We start from the raw sequence: 16,357 nt of genomic DNA, 5'->3' as shown, positions 1-16,357 counted from the left end.
GGGTGGATAGCTGGGAGTTCATTTTTAGTTTGGAGGCTTGTCGTTGATTGGGGGGGGTTTGGGAAGTTCTTGGGGGGGTTCTTTAGGCTTAGGCTGATGATTAAGTGTGCATGAGGCAATATTAAATCAGAAAGTTTAGACAGCAGAATATTGCATCAATTTTCATCTGTGTGTGACAGTTTTTCGTACCTTCATTCTGGACATAGAAGACCCTGTGGGTTTCTGAAGGAAAACTAGATAGATACAATGTGAAGCATTTTTTAAGGGAAGACTGGATGTGACACATGGTATAGTTGACATGCTGGTGTTAGGTCATAGATTGGACTTGATCTCAGAGTTCTTTTTACCAGCCTAATTGATTCTGTGAAGATATGGTGAAGGAGGGATTAGTAAGCAAAGACAAAAATATGAATGAATAGTTTGGAAAGTGTAAATGGTCTGGCTGGTAAGAAGTTGGATTTATCTGAGTGTAAGAAGCAGCTAGAGGAATAAAAACAATTAGATTAAGCACCAGTTAATGAGAACTGGAAGTAAAAAGTAGAAAATAACATCTGGAATTTGAGTTAAGCAAAGAAGTGTGTGCAGAAAGGATGTTCAAAGGGTAGAACACAGTTATTGAAGCTGGTGCAAGAGCTGGGGATCAGTAGCTGGATGCTGTAGCTTGCGGCAAAGGATCTTGTAGAACAGAACGTGTAGTCAGAAAGCTGCACCATGAGTTGCTTCTTAAATTTTTAAGAAGTCTTTATTGTGTGCAGCAGTTTTAAAGAAGAAATAGATCCCCAAACAGCTAGCCCTGAAACGGGCTTTAAAGGAGTTGTGATGAGGCTGGTTTTCACTTCTCATAGTACAAATGCAAACATTTATTTTCGATCAGACACACACACACCATGACAACACAACCATTAAATACACAAAGAGAATGCTTACTTAACTGTGGTCATTGGCATGGTAAACGGACAAGAAGCTTTTCTTGGTCTTTGTATTTTTTTGCTGATCACTAATCATGCACTTTTCGAGTTGTGCTTTACTTGTATTAAATGGATATTCTTAGCTTGACATAGCAGATGTAGTAAGCATGCATGATTAAGTCTTCCTTGGAGTTAGTAGGAGTTGCTTTATGACTGAAGAATGGAAATCTGTGGTGTTGGCAGACTCTTTTGCCTGTTCTGACAGTGATCATGACTCTGTTTTGTCTATACATTCATTGTGTTGGGCTGTTAAGAATTTGGCAGATACCATTTATCTCAAATTGCTCTGAACTGAAATAGCGTGTTGACCTTCGTTTTCTTTCTAGTAGTTTTAAGACTTAAATTTTCAAGTGCTTTGGCAGGAAGCCCTAAGAAATAAAGTTGTCTTTCCCTCCCCTCCTCGATTTAGATAAGTACTTAATTTATAATGGGATGGCCTTTTCCTGGACAGCCCACAGGCAGTCAAATTCTTAACAAACCTGTTTTTTCAAATATGGGTAACATGATGAAAACACACATTTGCATGTGCTCCATTTAGATGAACAAATGTCTGAGAAGAGGCAGACCAATGAGAGATGACGAAGGAATTGCTTACATGGACTAAACTGAAATAGGTCAATTTCTGATGGAATTCATAAGCTCCTTGGTTGCTTGTAGGTCTGAGGGAGAGTGGTGGCTCTGAGAGGTTCTCCTGAACAAAGCTGGTATTGAAGAGCTTTGTGTGGTAAAGTCTCTATGGTGATGCAAAGTTATCTAGTGCTTTGCTGGCTTGGTGGCTTTGGCTGAAATTGGTTTGTTCTGCTGTTGAAGATCTGTCAGAAAAGGAACACCTGTTGAGTGCAGGATTAACTGAGTAGCTGAAGCGTGTAAATCCTGGCCATGCTGCCATGCGCAAGGATCTTGACAAGCTGAGGAGATGGGCTGACAGGAACCTCATGGAGTTCAACAGGTAGAAATGTAGAGTTCAGTACCTGAGGAGGAACAGTCCTATGTACCAATACATACTGTGTGTCACCCAGGTGGAAAGCAGTGCTGCAAGAAGAGATGTGGGGGTCCTTGACCATGAACTTTCAGTGTGCCGTGGGGCAAAGGTGGTGAACAGTCTCCTGGGCTGCATTAGACAGACAGCATTAGAATTGCCAGCAGGTAAACCCTCCCCCTTTGCATTTTAGAATGCAAAGCATGAATTCAGATTTTAGAAAATCATGAACAAACAGAAAAGAAACATGAACTTCCTAAATTAATTCTTGCTCGTATGCAAAGCTGTTAACTACATTAAAACTAAAAACCTTCAGATGGGGATACAGTTAATACAGCATACACAAATGGGATTGTTAAATTCACATATATTGTGGAAGCAGTTTATACCTTAGTGTGTGAAGTAAGGACGACAATTCACTGGTTTACATGGACAGTGTCCAAAGCAGTCTGTTGTAGTAAATGTGTTACTGTTTAAGTTCATGAAATGCTAAGCTTGTGTGGAATTTCCTGGCATTTATTTAAGAAAAACCATCTCTAACCCATGAATGGTCAAGATGCTTAAAGTGCAAAAATGCAAAGCCCAAAACCAGTATGTTTCTGTGATCATTAGAGGAATGCATTCAGTTTAAAAAAGAATAAACCACAGAATCATTTATGTTGCAAAGGACCTTTACGATCATTGAGTCCAACCTTTAACACAGCGCTGCCAAGTCCACCATTAAACCATATCCCTGAGCACCATACCAAAAGGTCTTTTAAACACCCCTTGGGACTCAACCATTCCCCTGGACAGCCTGTCCAATGCTTGACAACCCTTTCAGAGAAGAAATTTTTCATCATTTCCAATCTACACCTCCCCTGACATGGCTGAGGTTATTTCCTCTTGCCCTATTGCTTGTTACTTTGAGACGGAGACTCACCTTAACTACAGCCTTGTTTCAGGGAAATAGTAAATGCCGAGGAAATTTAATTGGTTCCCTCTATACCATAATACAAAGGTTCAGTGTCAGAAGTCTGAAACCAACATCATGTAAAAAAATTTCATGGAGTTGCTTGATGCTTGTTTGAAAACCAGGACATATTGAAAGATGGTCAGAAAAGAATAGGGCGTGGGGGACTGAGTAAAGGGAATCTTTCTCATGGAGGTGTGCAGTGTTGACTGTTTCTTTCTCCTCACAGTTACGTTTTATTGAGGTTATTGTTTGCTGACATAGTCTATGCTTCACTCTTTTTTCTCTACTTTGCAGTTGCATTTGAATTTCATGTATATACTGTGTATTTTATATATGCTGGATGTTCTTTTTTCTGTTACCCCTGAACTTTTTTTGCCCTGTTCTCAAGGTTGGCTTCCTTTAACCAGGAGTTAGCAGTTGCTGAGTTGTTTGTAGACTTAAGGCCTCTGATGCCATCCTGTGTCTTTGTCTTCATGCTATGCTTTTGCTCTTTTATGCAGCATTTTGTTCTGGGGTCATAGGTAATCCATTCCCTAGAGAATAACCTTTTTTTATAGGTATATATTAGCTGTTACACACAAGTGTAAATTTGTAATTCAGTCTGTGTTTGTGTGTACTTCTATTTATGTACAGCTTTTAGTTAGCTTTGGACAGTTGTGTGATGTAACACTGAATGATTTCACATATATTTGTGTATACTACTTACAGAATATATGTAGCAAATATTTGTGTGTTATATATAAAATATTTATAGAAATAGGTGTTAGGTCACACAGTTGTCTGAAGCTAAGTAAAAGCTGTGCGAGTTAGACGAGTCACCTGGTCTTTAGATAGTTTGTGGTAGAGATGGACAAGCTAAAACAAAGCTCTGGGCAGGCCAGGACAAGTGCAGAGGCCTGGTAATTCACTTAACACAGAACCCACGGCCTATTATGAGTAATGCCAACACCTTGTATGTGGGGTTATACCATTCCCTTAAAAAAATGCTGGTTTAGGTATCCCATCTTTCACTTGCAAAGTTACAGTTATTGAAAAGTTCATGTGTAAGTGAACACAATGAGATTTTTTAGAATATGCACTGATCTTAAGTTATCCTGATTACAAATATTCACCACTGAATAAATAGCAAAAAGTATCAGGCACTGCACATACCAGTACAAATGATAAGCAGAGGCCTTATGTTTGATTTCTAAGGAGCAGGGAAGAAATTGATCTTGCAGAGTGGTGTCATATTGCTGGTTGGAATCCTTGTCCTTGGAGACAGATTCTTTAGACAGAATTGATGTAGTCTCTGGAAGTGCCCTCAAATATACTTCAAGAAATAAAAGAATTTGTTTCTGCAGTTCTGCTGTTCTTTTAATTACTGTGTTGTGGTTTTTAGTGAAGCTGGATCTCCCTTGTAAAGTGGATTTAAGTTTCAGTTTGTATTTGGCAGATAACTTGTTTGCTTTAAAAGTGAGCAGTTTTAGCTTCTGGCGTATCATGTTACTGGTGAACAAGTCTGTTCAAAGAACAAAACTGAGATGAGTGGAGAATATGAGAAGGGGTGGACAATACACCAGCAAATTTCTTTTAGAGTAAAAATCCCCAGTTTGTCACCATTCCTTAGCTTTTCACACTACTAATAGGCTAAGAAATAAAATTTTCATAGAAGTCCTCCATTGCATGGTGGTGTGTCACTTGCTTTGTATAGACTTTTATTCTTTGTGCTGCCAAACATATTTCTGATTTGCCCACTTAATGTGTTTTTACTTGTAGGCAGACCAAATTCCAGGATGGTTTTCTTTGTTGCCTACCATTCATCACTTTTTGTCACTTTGGATTCCTAAAACTCTGTGCTCCTATTTTTCTAGTTTCAGCTGTTCTTTTAATGTTCCCCTCTAGTTTCTGAACGTTCCCCATCCGTGTTTTCTTTTAGTGTTGTGTGATACCTGCTCTGAATCAGTTTTCTGTAACTTAGTTTGAGATAGAATCTCATTTGAATTAATATGTGAGAAAAATGCTATAATATAAAAATAGCACATCATAGTTTGAAGAGGGAATCTGACCATAAATGCATCTAAAACTTAGTGTTTTACTACCTGCTATCTGTAATAATTAGGAAAATGTTAAAACTTTTCATATGCTAATGCATCCTCACATCATTAACATGTGTTCAGTACATGTTCAAGTGTGTTAATGTGTTGAAATATTTTTGTGAGCTGATATATAGCTTTAGACAAGAAGAAGGAATTTTTAGTTTAATTTAGTATGGTCTAGATTTCTGGATTTATGGAAGTGTAATTGTCAACTTTTATTCTTGTGGACCTAATGTGCTTGGGGCTCCTAGGTGGCTTGCCTATACTTGTACATACTTAATGTTTGCATTCTGAGTAGTAAAAATGGAAACTGTTTTTTTTTTTTTAGAAGGTAGATATGATCATATAGACACCAAGTTTCTAGAAACTTTGAGGATTTGGAGAAAGTCCAGAATAAATAGAAACTAATCCCTTGTCTTGCCATCTTTCAATAGTGAGTCTATTGTGGTGTCCTCCATAGAGAAGTGGAGGTGAGATATGGGAAATGCCGTGCGTTTTGGAACGCGAGTTCTGCAGGAGGAATAAATGGCTACCTCCGCTGGCAGGGACTTAAAAGAATAGTAGCAGAATTGAAAATCAGTGTCCTAGATTTCTGCTGCAAAACAGTTGCACAAATAACCCCTTCCCATAAATAATGTAGTGATCTTCCTGGTTTGGTTGCTATGGATTGCAGCTATAGAATCAACTTAAACCACTGCCTATTTTAATACACAAAGTACTCTCTGTTGGGGGGGGGGGGAAATTTACTGGGTGTGCTTGATTGATGTATTGATGTTAATGCAGCTAGAAGACAAATTTGCAACTGAGGGAGCTAATGTGAAAGATAGATTTAAAGGCAATTTGTATCTCTTAGGCTGCTTTGCTCCTCTATATCTAGGTCACTTAACGTCTTCTGCAACCCTCACTGCTATTTCTTCCAATCAACAGCACTAAGAGCAAGTATAACTTTAAAAATTAATGTAAGCTGTTGGTAGGAATCTGACTCTTGCTCAGAGGGAAGATACAAACGGAATTTGAGAATTTCAGTTTTCTGAACTGGTAGAGAGCAGAAGTGTAATGTCTAAAAGAACGCATAAGATTGGCATGCCAGCAACAGTAGTTGCAACTCTTGGTTTTGTGGTCTTTCTTTAGTGGGGGCACTCTATAACGGAGTTGGTTATTCTGGACTGTTGCTGGAAAGCTACAAAACTGCAGCTTAGACTCCTTACTCATGGCTGGCTCCTATTTCCTATGGCTTACTGTGCCTGTATGTTTATCTTCTATGAAGTTGGTGCAATTAAAAATCGAGAGTTTGCAGATCTGTTTAGCAGATTTTTTACTTTGAATAAGAGACTAAAAGCTTTACAGGACAACTTCTTCATTTGTTCGCCCTTCCCTTAGCCTATGCAGTCTCTGATTTTTTTAATTTTTTTTTAAATGTGTGTGTTTATGGATATGATTGCAGTTGTGGTAGCCAGTTGGACACACCTGTACTTCATAGGAACATCTTTGGTGCTTCTTTGTATTGTTATTTTTATTGATGCTTCATGGAGTGAGTAGGATGTCAATAAATAATGTAATATAGCCAAACTTTTGTTTCCCAGAAGTTTCCAGCTGAGTGTTCAGGGTTATAGAAAAATCTGTTAATTAGTTCATAACTATGACTGGTAATTCATACTGTTAAGTTTCATCCTATTTCTGGTACTTAGACTGAAAAAGCAAATGATGGCCTATCCTAATCAATTTTCCCTTTCCTAACTTGTTGCATCTTCTCTCTCTCTCTCTCTTGCTGATTTCATCAGTATACTTCTATTTCCGTGGTAATTTAATTGAAATGTGCAAAATAGACCTCCTAATACTGCCCTTGAGCAGTAGATTTCAGCTAACCAAAGGCTCCATTAGTTGAAATAATGTATACCAGAACTTGAAACATAGACACCCATCCCTTCCACTATTCCACTGAAGTTTTTTCATGTGCAGAAGCTGTTCCTGCTGCAGCTTGGGCTCCTGGAGGAGGTGGCAGAAGCCCAGAGTGAGTGGGGACACGGAGACTCTGGGACACAGAGTGAGCTGTGTGTGTGCTGGGGGAGGTTCATGTGATCGTGGAGATCCCTACAAATTTACCCACAACAGATGAAGACGTATCTAATTTGTTTTGCAGGAGAAGATATAGTCAAAATGAGAATGTTAGAGTAACTAGCAAGCCTAACCTCAATTTTTTTACACGTTTAGATATTCAAGAATTTTATGAAGTGACCTTATTGGACAATCCAAAATGCATTGATCACTCTCAGCCATCTGAACCAATACAGCCTGTGAATACCTGGGACTTCTCCAGCCTTCCAAGCACAACAGTGACATCAGAAACATTGCCAAGCAGCCTTAGCCCCAGTGGAGAGGTATGATAAAGAAATCTGTTCTATTTTTCTTGTTGAGACTATTAGCTCAACATTGTTCTTGAAGTTTCCTTCATTTTATAAAATATTAATTTTCAAAGAAAATGTACATTATTAAAATCAATAGTCATAGGGGATTTAATTATTGAAATGTTTAATAACATGTATGCATTTTGCTTAGTCAAAAATTTATAAACTTGTTTGTCAAATGTACCATTAAGTGACCATTAAATTGGATTTATGCTTTGATTTTGGAACCTCGCTGACAGGTTTAGTATGCTTTACACTCATCCATACTTGTGACTCTTGAGTCATTACTTCATTAATTATTTGGGTAATTTGAGGCTGTGTCTTTCTGACTAGTAACCTTTTCAGTCTGCTCATAAGAAATTCTCTGTTACTTCTCTATGCTCTGGAAGGACTTGTCTTTGAAAACTATATGCAGCCAGTTGTCACTAGTGAGTGGTGAGAAAACTGATCAGGAAAATGCACATTGATTTACATTTTTCAATAGAACAGAATCTCCCTGCTCATTTTAAACTTAAAATGTTGCTTGAATATTTTCACATCAGAGCTTTTATTTGTCCCCAGAGAGGTGAACCTAGTTCAAAGTGTGCTGTGGAAACTGGAGAAAGTGTCTGAATGTCTCAGTAACTGAAGGCAGTGTGCTTTGCTGATCCATTGTCATGAAATGATTGTAGAGCTCAGGAGGAGCACTGGGAGACACCAGCCCAAGGTCCAGTTTTGTAGCCTGTAGGGAAGCTCAGGAACCTTTTAACGGAATACATAAGAGACAAGAGAGGGGGGATTTAGGTTTAATTGGTACAGGGAATGATTCTACAGAGTTTTGGTAGCTCCTTGAAAGTCATAAATAAACCAAATAATAGCTGTCATAGTTATTGATGACAATTTTGTCATTTTCATTCTACTGTGGTAGTAATTCTTGTGGTAGGAAGAAACCATAAATGGGATAAATTCTGACTTGAGTAGAACTTTTGGCATAGTTTGACAGGCTGTCTTTTGAGATAATATATCAGGTAAAGTTTCTCAAAAAAATCCTAGTTTGGGTTATTAGTAGAAACATTCTGATTAAATTAGAAATTGAACCATGGGAAGAGAAAGGTATGTTGCTGCTTCACCACCTAAAACTAGAATGAAGCCTTGGGCAGTTGAAGTAATTAATCAAGTAATTAAAGTCCTACATTTTGACTAAACTAATAGTAGTTGAATAGTTAACAATTGGTTTCTCAGAAAAGGTTTAGGTAATTTTTGAATCTTCAGGTGAGTCAACCATGGCATGGTAATAGATGAAAAGAACACGTTATTGACATAAGTATGGTGTAAAACTCTTCTGTTCCACTTGATCTGCATAAGGCTTTGCTGGAGAGACTGTCAAATTTTAGGTACTGTGGTGTGAAGATGATGTTAAGTTTCAGTGCTTAGAAGAGGTTGACATGGAGGATCTGAAGTCTGGAAAGAAGTGAAGATTAGGAAGGTTTGGTGCTGCTTGAAAGAATTGAACACTTAACTGGGAAAGAGAAGTTTCCTGTATTTATAGAATGTGAAAAAGATAATATTTTGCTCTTATACAAGATGTGCTAGACTTACACTATAGAAATAGACTTACAAAAGCATTTTAAATATTTTCCTGAGTACCAGAATAGCACAGTACATGGCCAGTCTCCCTTACCGAAGGTCTGTTGAGGCAGCAAAATGGTCTTAAAGACCTTAAATGTTTTGGTTTTGTTTTTTTTTTTTTTTCATTCCTGTAAAGCATCTAGGAACAGTGTAATGGAATTGAGGATTCGTGTCCCTAACAAACGATTGTTATTAGTAAATATATTCCAAATTCTAGCAGCCTGGACTTGAAGCACATATTTGCTGCTATGAGATTTGTCCTAAAATGTTGCCACTGTAGGATGTTTTTTGCCTCTCCTATAGGAGAAACGGATGTCTGAAGTGGGGAATAGTGTGTGATGTTAAATCTAGGCTTTGTGTTATTTTTGTGTGCTTTATTATTCTCTCCCAGCCCCCTGCAGCAACTGTTTCTAGCACTATACAAATGTAGTGCTGTCCTTGTATCTTTCTAAACTGTTGTAGATGAAGGTATGACTTAATTACAAAGTTTCATCTTTAGTTTTTTTTCTCATGTGCAATTGAACTGCCAGGAATAAAAAGGCACTGTCCTTGACACTGCACCAATGACAACAGGCACCTTATCATGGCAAGGTCATGAATGCATTGAAAGGAAGAATTGCCTGATTTGGGAGAGCTCACAAGAGATGTGTCTGTTCTCAGCTGCACTGTTTGCTTCACCAGTACAGCCTGGTGGCCATACTAGTGTTACCTAACAGAACCTGATATGGTGTGGTTTACTTTGGTATTTTTCTAAGTGGCCTGGATTTGAACATTTATGACAGAGCTACCTGTCTTCCTTCATGTTTTTTGTCTTGCGTATCATGTGAAAATCACAATTGTTTGACCTTCAGTATATGAAGATCAGGTTTTAGATTTACTTCCAGTATTCAAAAACGTAGCTGCATATATTGGTGTTGATCCCAGTTCATGTGAAACTGAAAGCAAGCTTTTCTCCAGTCTGTCACTTACAGGAAATGTTACCTTGTATTTCATTAGTTAGAATACTGTTTCCATGTTAAGTTGGAAGGTGAACAAATTTGAAAAATGGTATTGGTTTGGTGTTGGTTTCAGTGTACCTGAATGTCTTAGTTTAGCTTTCAAACATATATGAAAATTGTTACATAAACAAATAATCTTGTACATTTTTATTTACCTTAATTCTTTTTTCTTCAATGACTAGAGTTTGCTTTCTTTTCTTTATATAACTGCTAGGCAAAACTTTTCCCTCAATATTTTAAAATTTAATAAAAGTTACGAGGAGAAATTCTCATGTATTCACAGTTTATATTCCACATACTTGCTGTGTATAGTATGTGAAAATTTATGTTTTAATGCTTAATGCTTTTTGGTTCCAGTAATACTTTTTTTTAACTACTTAGGATATTAAAAAAAATTATTTTATATTTGGTTTTAATAAACCCAAGGGCATAATAATTCCAGTCAGCATGTGCTTAATTGAGTGATTTGTTTTGCTTGCTGAAATTTACTAGAGACTGGGGAGGACTTGGGTTTAGTATATCTGATTTTGTTCATAGCTAGCCTTTTAAAAATAAATTTTCACTTTTCAAACTTTCAAGGCTGCTGTCCAGTTCAGTGTTAATTCATTAGCCAGACACAAGCAGATTGGTGTGCTGTATGCACTTCAAGATTATTTTAACTCTATTCTGTGTCTTGCCAGGCTGGTGAGTCTGCAGGTGTTAGGGATGGAATGTTTTTTTTCTTGCTAGGATATTGTTAGCCTTTGAAATAATGTATTTCAACCCTGTTTCTTTTACCTTGCCGGTATTTTTTTTTCTTTCTGTAGCTACTGTGGGCCAAATGAATATTCTTCCAGCTGACACTTTGATGGTATATGTGAGAGTTGCTTGAGAGTGGGAATATAATGCTCCTAAAGAGATTAAGGATTGAATTACAAGAACTTTCTACACAGCTGACTTTGGGAATGACTTTTTAGCAGTGTGTGCTTGTGTATATACATAGAATAGCGGTATACAAGCTTAGGTTGCCTTAGGACTTCTCATGGCACGTAGCCTATTTCTGTTTTTTCCTTCCTGCTCCTGAATCCAAAGACTGGAATTTGAAATCCCCATAGGTTGTGTATTAGAGAAAGAGATACAGATTGCAAGTTTTCCTGCTCCCAGCAATCTGTTTTATTTTCCATGCTCTGTTAAATAATGTTCCAGGAAATACAGTTTTATTTGTTTCAATCTCCAGTACAAAATAATGGGGGGGAAAAAAACCACTGAAAAAGAGGGAGTGATTCAAGACGGTGATAAAGCAGGAAAGGAATATTAATCCTTTCACTACTAGTTTAAAAAAACAAATGTATGCAATCTGAAAAGGATGAACAGTTCATACCTCTCCTTGTGTACATTAAATACTGAGCTCTAGTGTGCCTGGCAAAGCGAGCAAATGTGAAAGAGGATCTGGGCACTGTGTGAGAGCAGAGCGCCTCGGAGCTGCTTCTGTGATCTGTGCTGCCATCTGTAGGTGCGACACTTGGTGTTTGACAAATAGGCGGTGAAACTCCAATCACTGGAAGAAATCTCTGACCTAATTGAGTAGTGTATTGCTAAGGAAATAGTCCTGTGACGTTCCTTTTTATCTTTAAATCTGTAGGATATGTTTTAGTATTTTAATTGTTTTAAACTAGAGAAGTTAAGATGCTTGCTGTTTAACTTGAATTTAAAAGCAGCCACAATAATTTGATTTTAGGTGTTGAAAAAAACCCCACTGAACAATGTCTCAAAGGAAATCTTTTGCTTTAGGACATGGAACTCAATCTGGAGTCTCATACAGTTGGATGAGGACACCTTTGTATTTAGTGGGTAATGATGTCTGAAGGACTTTGGTCTGATCTGTGGTTTTCCCAACTATCTGCACATGCCCATGTGTTTAGTGTCTGGCATGTAGAGACTGGCTATCTCACTCTCTTCTAGGGCCTTTTGCCAAATTCTTTTCTCATACAAAGAAAGCAAAAGAGGAAGTAAGAAACAGCTGATAGGTCTGCAATTTCAACTAAAATTTGATGCCAAGGCAGAGTGGAAAGGAAACTTGCTAAACATCTTGCAATTACAAAATTGCTCAGTATCACCTATGAGGTCAATTACATTGTGAAGGATTTTGACCAGCTAAGTCTTGAAAATCTCAAGAACTGGAAATGCAAAACTTTTCTGGTCAATCTGTTCCAATACTCGACTATCCTCATGGTGCAAAAGCTTCACCCTATTTTTAATTGAAATTTCTATTTCAATTTATTTGTAGTTTCTAGGGTTTTTTCATCATGCAACATGGACTTGGCTCTGTCTTCTGGCTAGCCCGAATGTAGGTACTGGACAGTGATTTCAAATTCGGAATTTTTTCTCCAAGCTTAAACAAGCCCTGTATCCTCATCCTCTCTTTAAAAGGGTCAAGGCTTCTGAAAATCCTCTCAACCATCTTAATGGCCCTCTGCAGAACTTGTTCCAGGTTATCAAAATCCTTGTATTGGGGTCCCAAAATAGAGTGCGGTGCTCCCGATGCCCTACTGGAAGTGTCAAGCAAAGGGGAATAATAGTTTTATGTTACTACTGGCTGTGTTTCTGTTAGTGCAGCTCCTGTTTGCCTTCTTTGCTGTTAAGGCCTGCTGCAGGCTTGTGTTCACTTTGCTCAGGATATGTCAACGTGAATATTTTGAAAAGGGATAAAGTTAAACTAACTGAATTTTCACCTGCAATATGGGAATTATCTTTGTTTACAAAGCAACCAGTAATGTCTCCTTAACCTATTAAAATTTGTGATAGCTTTTTAAAACTTCTTAATAAGATAAGCTCATGCAGTCTGGAGCAAAGTGTGGAGGAAGGCCAGTCCTCTGACAGGCTTCCTCCTTGGAGATCTATCCCCTAAGATAAGATAAAACTACTTAGTTATGGTGACTAAGCCGTGGACATCTTCCTTCTTCGGGACCCCATGTTATCTCCCTGTTAACTATTGGTCATTTTACCCTGGTCTTAAACCACTGGTCCTTTTCCCAGTTCTCCCCTTCCCTATAAAACCCCAGCTTTTGCTCAGTTCAGGGGAAGTCCATCACTGGCCCCCTTCACAGAAGCCTGCATTAAAGGACTCTGCAGAATGCTACATGGCCTCCCGTCTTGTCTACGCGTCCGCTGGGATAACACCTGAGTGGAGCTGGGCTGATCACAGAGCTGAAATCACATCTAAAAGAGCTGATCACTTGAAGCCTCAGACTGAGCTCATAAAGGTTACCCCTGGCTGGAAACTGCCTGGAGACCCCTGGACAGCCGTTCCTTGTGGGACCCCATCCGGGATAGTCGGTGGCGGTGCTGGGGTTGGACAGACCTCCAGAACCAGCCACCAGCAGGAAAGCATTTTGGATGTCTGGTTCCTAGTGCAATGAAAAAAATCTTTGTTTAATCAGTAGCAGTTTGTATTCAGAATGGAATGGTACATCAAGCAGTTAATCAGGATCTTAGTTGGAAGTCATGTGAGGAGGTACCTGCATATGTAGAGTACATTATTAAAGTACAGGATGCTCTAGTTCTGTTTTTCTGTTTCTGAATTTTAACTCAAATATCTTCACCCTCACTTTACAAAGTCATTCTTACCTGTTGTATTAACAAGCTGTTCTGGTGAAAATCCCTGACATACTGTACTATGTTCAAATACTTCTTTGCCTTAATATTTACAAAGATTCAGTACTGGTTAGCTTGATGATATGCTATGTCTGATTGTTGTGTTCCTTGTTATTGTACTGATCCTTTATGTCTGTATCTGTATGTGTGTATTGCCCGTTATTTACATCAACTCCTTCTCTGCACACATGATGTGCTTGTTTGATTTTAGCAGCTAGTATAGTCCTAGGTTACTCAGGACCTTCATTGCTTACTGTGTATAAACTTCACAGTGAGGAAATGGTATTTGGCTTGCTATGTATTTTGCCTTCAATACTTGAAATCCAGGCTGTTTGTACAAAGAAAAGAATGTAATTCTTGAACCAAAGCTGAAAACGCCTTCCAGAGATAGGTTTCTGGTCAAAGTGAATTCAAAAGCAAATAAACAAAATCCCCATGCTCAGTTCAGGATGTATACACAAGCAGTAAAATCCTGATATTTCTAAATTTCTAAATTTCGAAGTAAATAGACAAATTCACTTAAAAAAATCTATTTTTTTTAATGAACTTGCAATAATTACATCTTGCAGCCAGATTCAAAGGTAGCTATATAAATGACATCTTACACTTTTACTTTCTTTACTAAAGTAGCTGAGAAAATGCTTGCAGATATGATAGTACTTGATCTTTCCTGAGTCTTTGATATGTCTTCTCAAATATGCTGAGGTTGGGCATTTGACATTCCCTTGTGAGGCTGAGCTGAGCCTGCTTCTCTGGTTACACCTGTGACAGCTCTGTGCTGTGTGGCTGTTCTCATAGAATCTAAGAGCAAATTAGCATTTAAATAACCACATGCACTTTTATATTTGTGGATAGATGAAGAAATTATTTATCTGCAAAATCAGTATTTTCCAAAACATTGTTTTAATTTGCGTGATTTTTCTGTGCATAGCTTATCTGTGCATGAATTTTCCTTTATTTAGTTATCTCGTAGCTCTCATAGATAGAATCTGCCACACTGGAAAAAGAATAAGCCTGTGAAGATACAAAAAGTGACTGCCAAACATAACCTGAAAGAATTCATAAATAATTCAAGGAAAAAAAACCCATCTCTTATCTTTGTGTTTCTTACATGAGAATCATCCTTTGTTTTTTTAATATTAATGCCATGAATAGTGGTGAATGGAAGTGCATTTTTTCCTTCTGGCCAAGCTGTATAGAATAGTTGTTATTGGTTGTTATGGAGATCACTTGGAGCTGACAGGACAGAAAGATTTATTTTTAATAAGAATGAATGACATTGAAGAAATCACAATGTTTCTCACAAATTCAGTAGAATAATAGTTATATTAATGACTAACAGCACTATGTGAAAACATCTTACTCTTCCGTGCACGAAGGGATGACTTTTCATGCATTTCATGATTATGATTCAAGTTTTGGTGTGTTCTTTAATATCTTTCTGTTCCTTATTACAACACAATTAAAAGGAAAGAGGGCTTAAAATTATTTTATTAAATTGTTTAATTACAGTAGTTTTACTTCTAGATTTTTTACCCATTTCTCATTTTGAAAAGCTTTCTTCTGATCTCCAAAATTTAACACATATTTGCTCATTCAAGGAGTTTTATGTTTTGTTTTCAAAATACTGTATTATTTTTTCTTATAAAAATGCTAAACCTCCAGAATGTTTGAGTCTTGGTCAATATTTTTTGAGTGTTTATTTTTTCTATATATATATAGTATATCCAGTGAAAAGGCTGCAGAAACTGCTTTTGGGCTAGGAAATACTTTTTTTATGCATAGTGCTCTTATCTTTGCGTGCTTATCTCTCTGTACACTATATTTATGGAAATGTGTATTGGTGTTTGCCACAAAATCTTTTGGTCTACTGGTATGGGATTTTTTCCTCTGTGTGTGGACACTGTTAGCTGAAGATGGGTCTTGACAGAACCATGTAGAGTTACCTGAAGGACTTAAAACCATTGTAGTGGTGCAGTGCTTGGTAAAGGGCTCTAATGTACCTTGGTTGTGCATCCTGTTCCCATTTGTGCAGCATGCGTTACTGCATTTCAAGCACACTTGTTCAGAAGTGACTTTCTGTCTGCTCTGAAGTGTTTAGGGTGCTTGTTCATGATGAGCAGCCTAGTTCTCAAATCCTCAGCAAAGAAATGCCTTTTCCTCATCTCTTTGGGTAGGTCTCTTGTACATCTCTGTCTGCACTGGCAATTTGAAGGAAGTTACGTGCTTGCTGTGACAGGACTAATGGGTCTTGGGTCTTGTTGGAATGGTGGTGGCAAGTGGGAGAGGAGGAAAATGATGTGTTAATGATCCTCAGTTCTAAAAGAGTTCCAAAGAAGGCAAGAGAACAAAAAATTGAGAATAAAAGTGATGGATTCTAAACATAAGCTAATTGTAGCCAGGATTAATCTACAGAAGCTTCATCTTGTACCAAGGCGGCTGAGACAAATTTCAGGATTGGTAATCTTTGCCCTTCATGGACAGAGCACGAGGGAGAAGCCAGGTTTCTGTGTGTTATTGGGGTTCCTAGAGCTGTTTGTGCAAGAAATGTACATTTTAACTGACTGCATGTCTTGTATTAGTCATTGAAGATGTTTCTGGCCTACACACTGGACATGTGCCAGGTTACCTAAAAATGCATTTCTTTAGTTTTCCTTAACTCTTTGGATACTTGCAGTTAGTTAATTTCTCTGAACCTTACAGTCATCCCAAAAGAATACTTGGGATATGCAA

The 16,357-nt window shown here is 37.8% G+C and overlaps 1 protein-coding gene across 9 annotated transcripts in view; it reads left to right on the top strand.

Moving 5' to 3' along the window:
* The window catches only part of DLG1 (discs large MAGUK scaffold protein 1), a 148,995-nt gene that overhangs the window by 7,413 nt on the left and 125,225 nt on the right, over positions 1–16,357 (top strand). For all 9 annotated transcript variants that reach the window (XM_005527087.3, XM_088061158.1, XM_005527085.3 and 6 more), the window contains exon 3: positions 7,192–7,358. In XM_005527087.3, the coding sequence (XP_005527144.1) occupies positions 7,192–7,358 (167 nt within the window). The remainder of the gene's footprint in view (positions 1–7,191; positions 7,359–16,357) is intronic.

The sequence above is a fragment of the Pseudopodoces humilis genome, chromosome 11, assembly GCF_049639895.1.
Source record: "Pseudopodoces humilis isolate 2021_Gansu_Grassland_sample_001 chromosome 11, ASM4963989v1, whole genome shotgun sequence".
NCBI lineage: Eukaryota > Metazoa > Chordata > Aves > Passeriformes > Paridae > Pseudopodoces > Pseudopodoces humilis.
The sequence above is the reverse complement of the archived record's forward strand: the minus strand, read 5'-3'. Positions and strand labels throughout refer to the sequence as shown.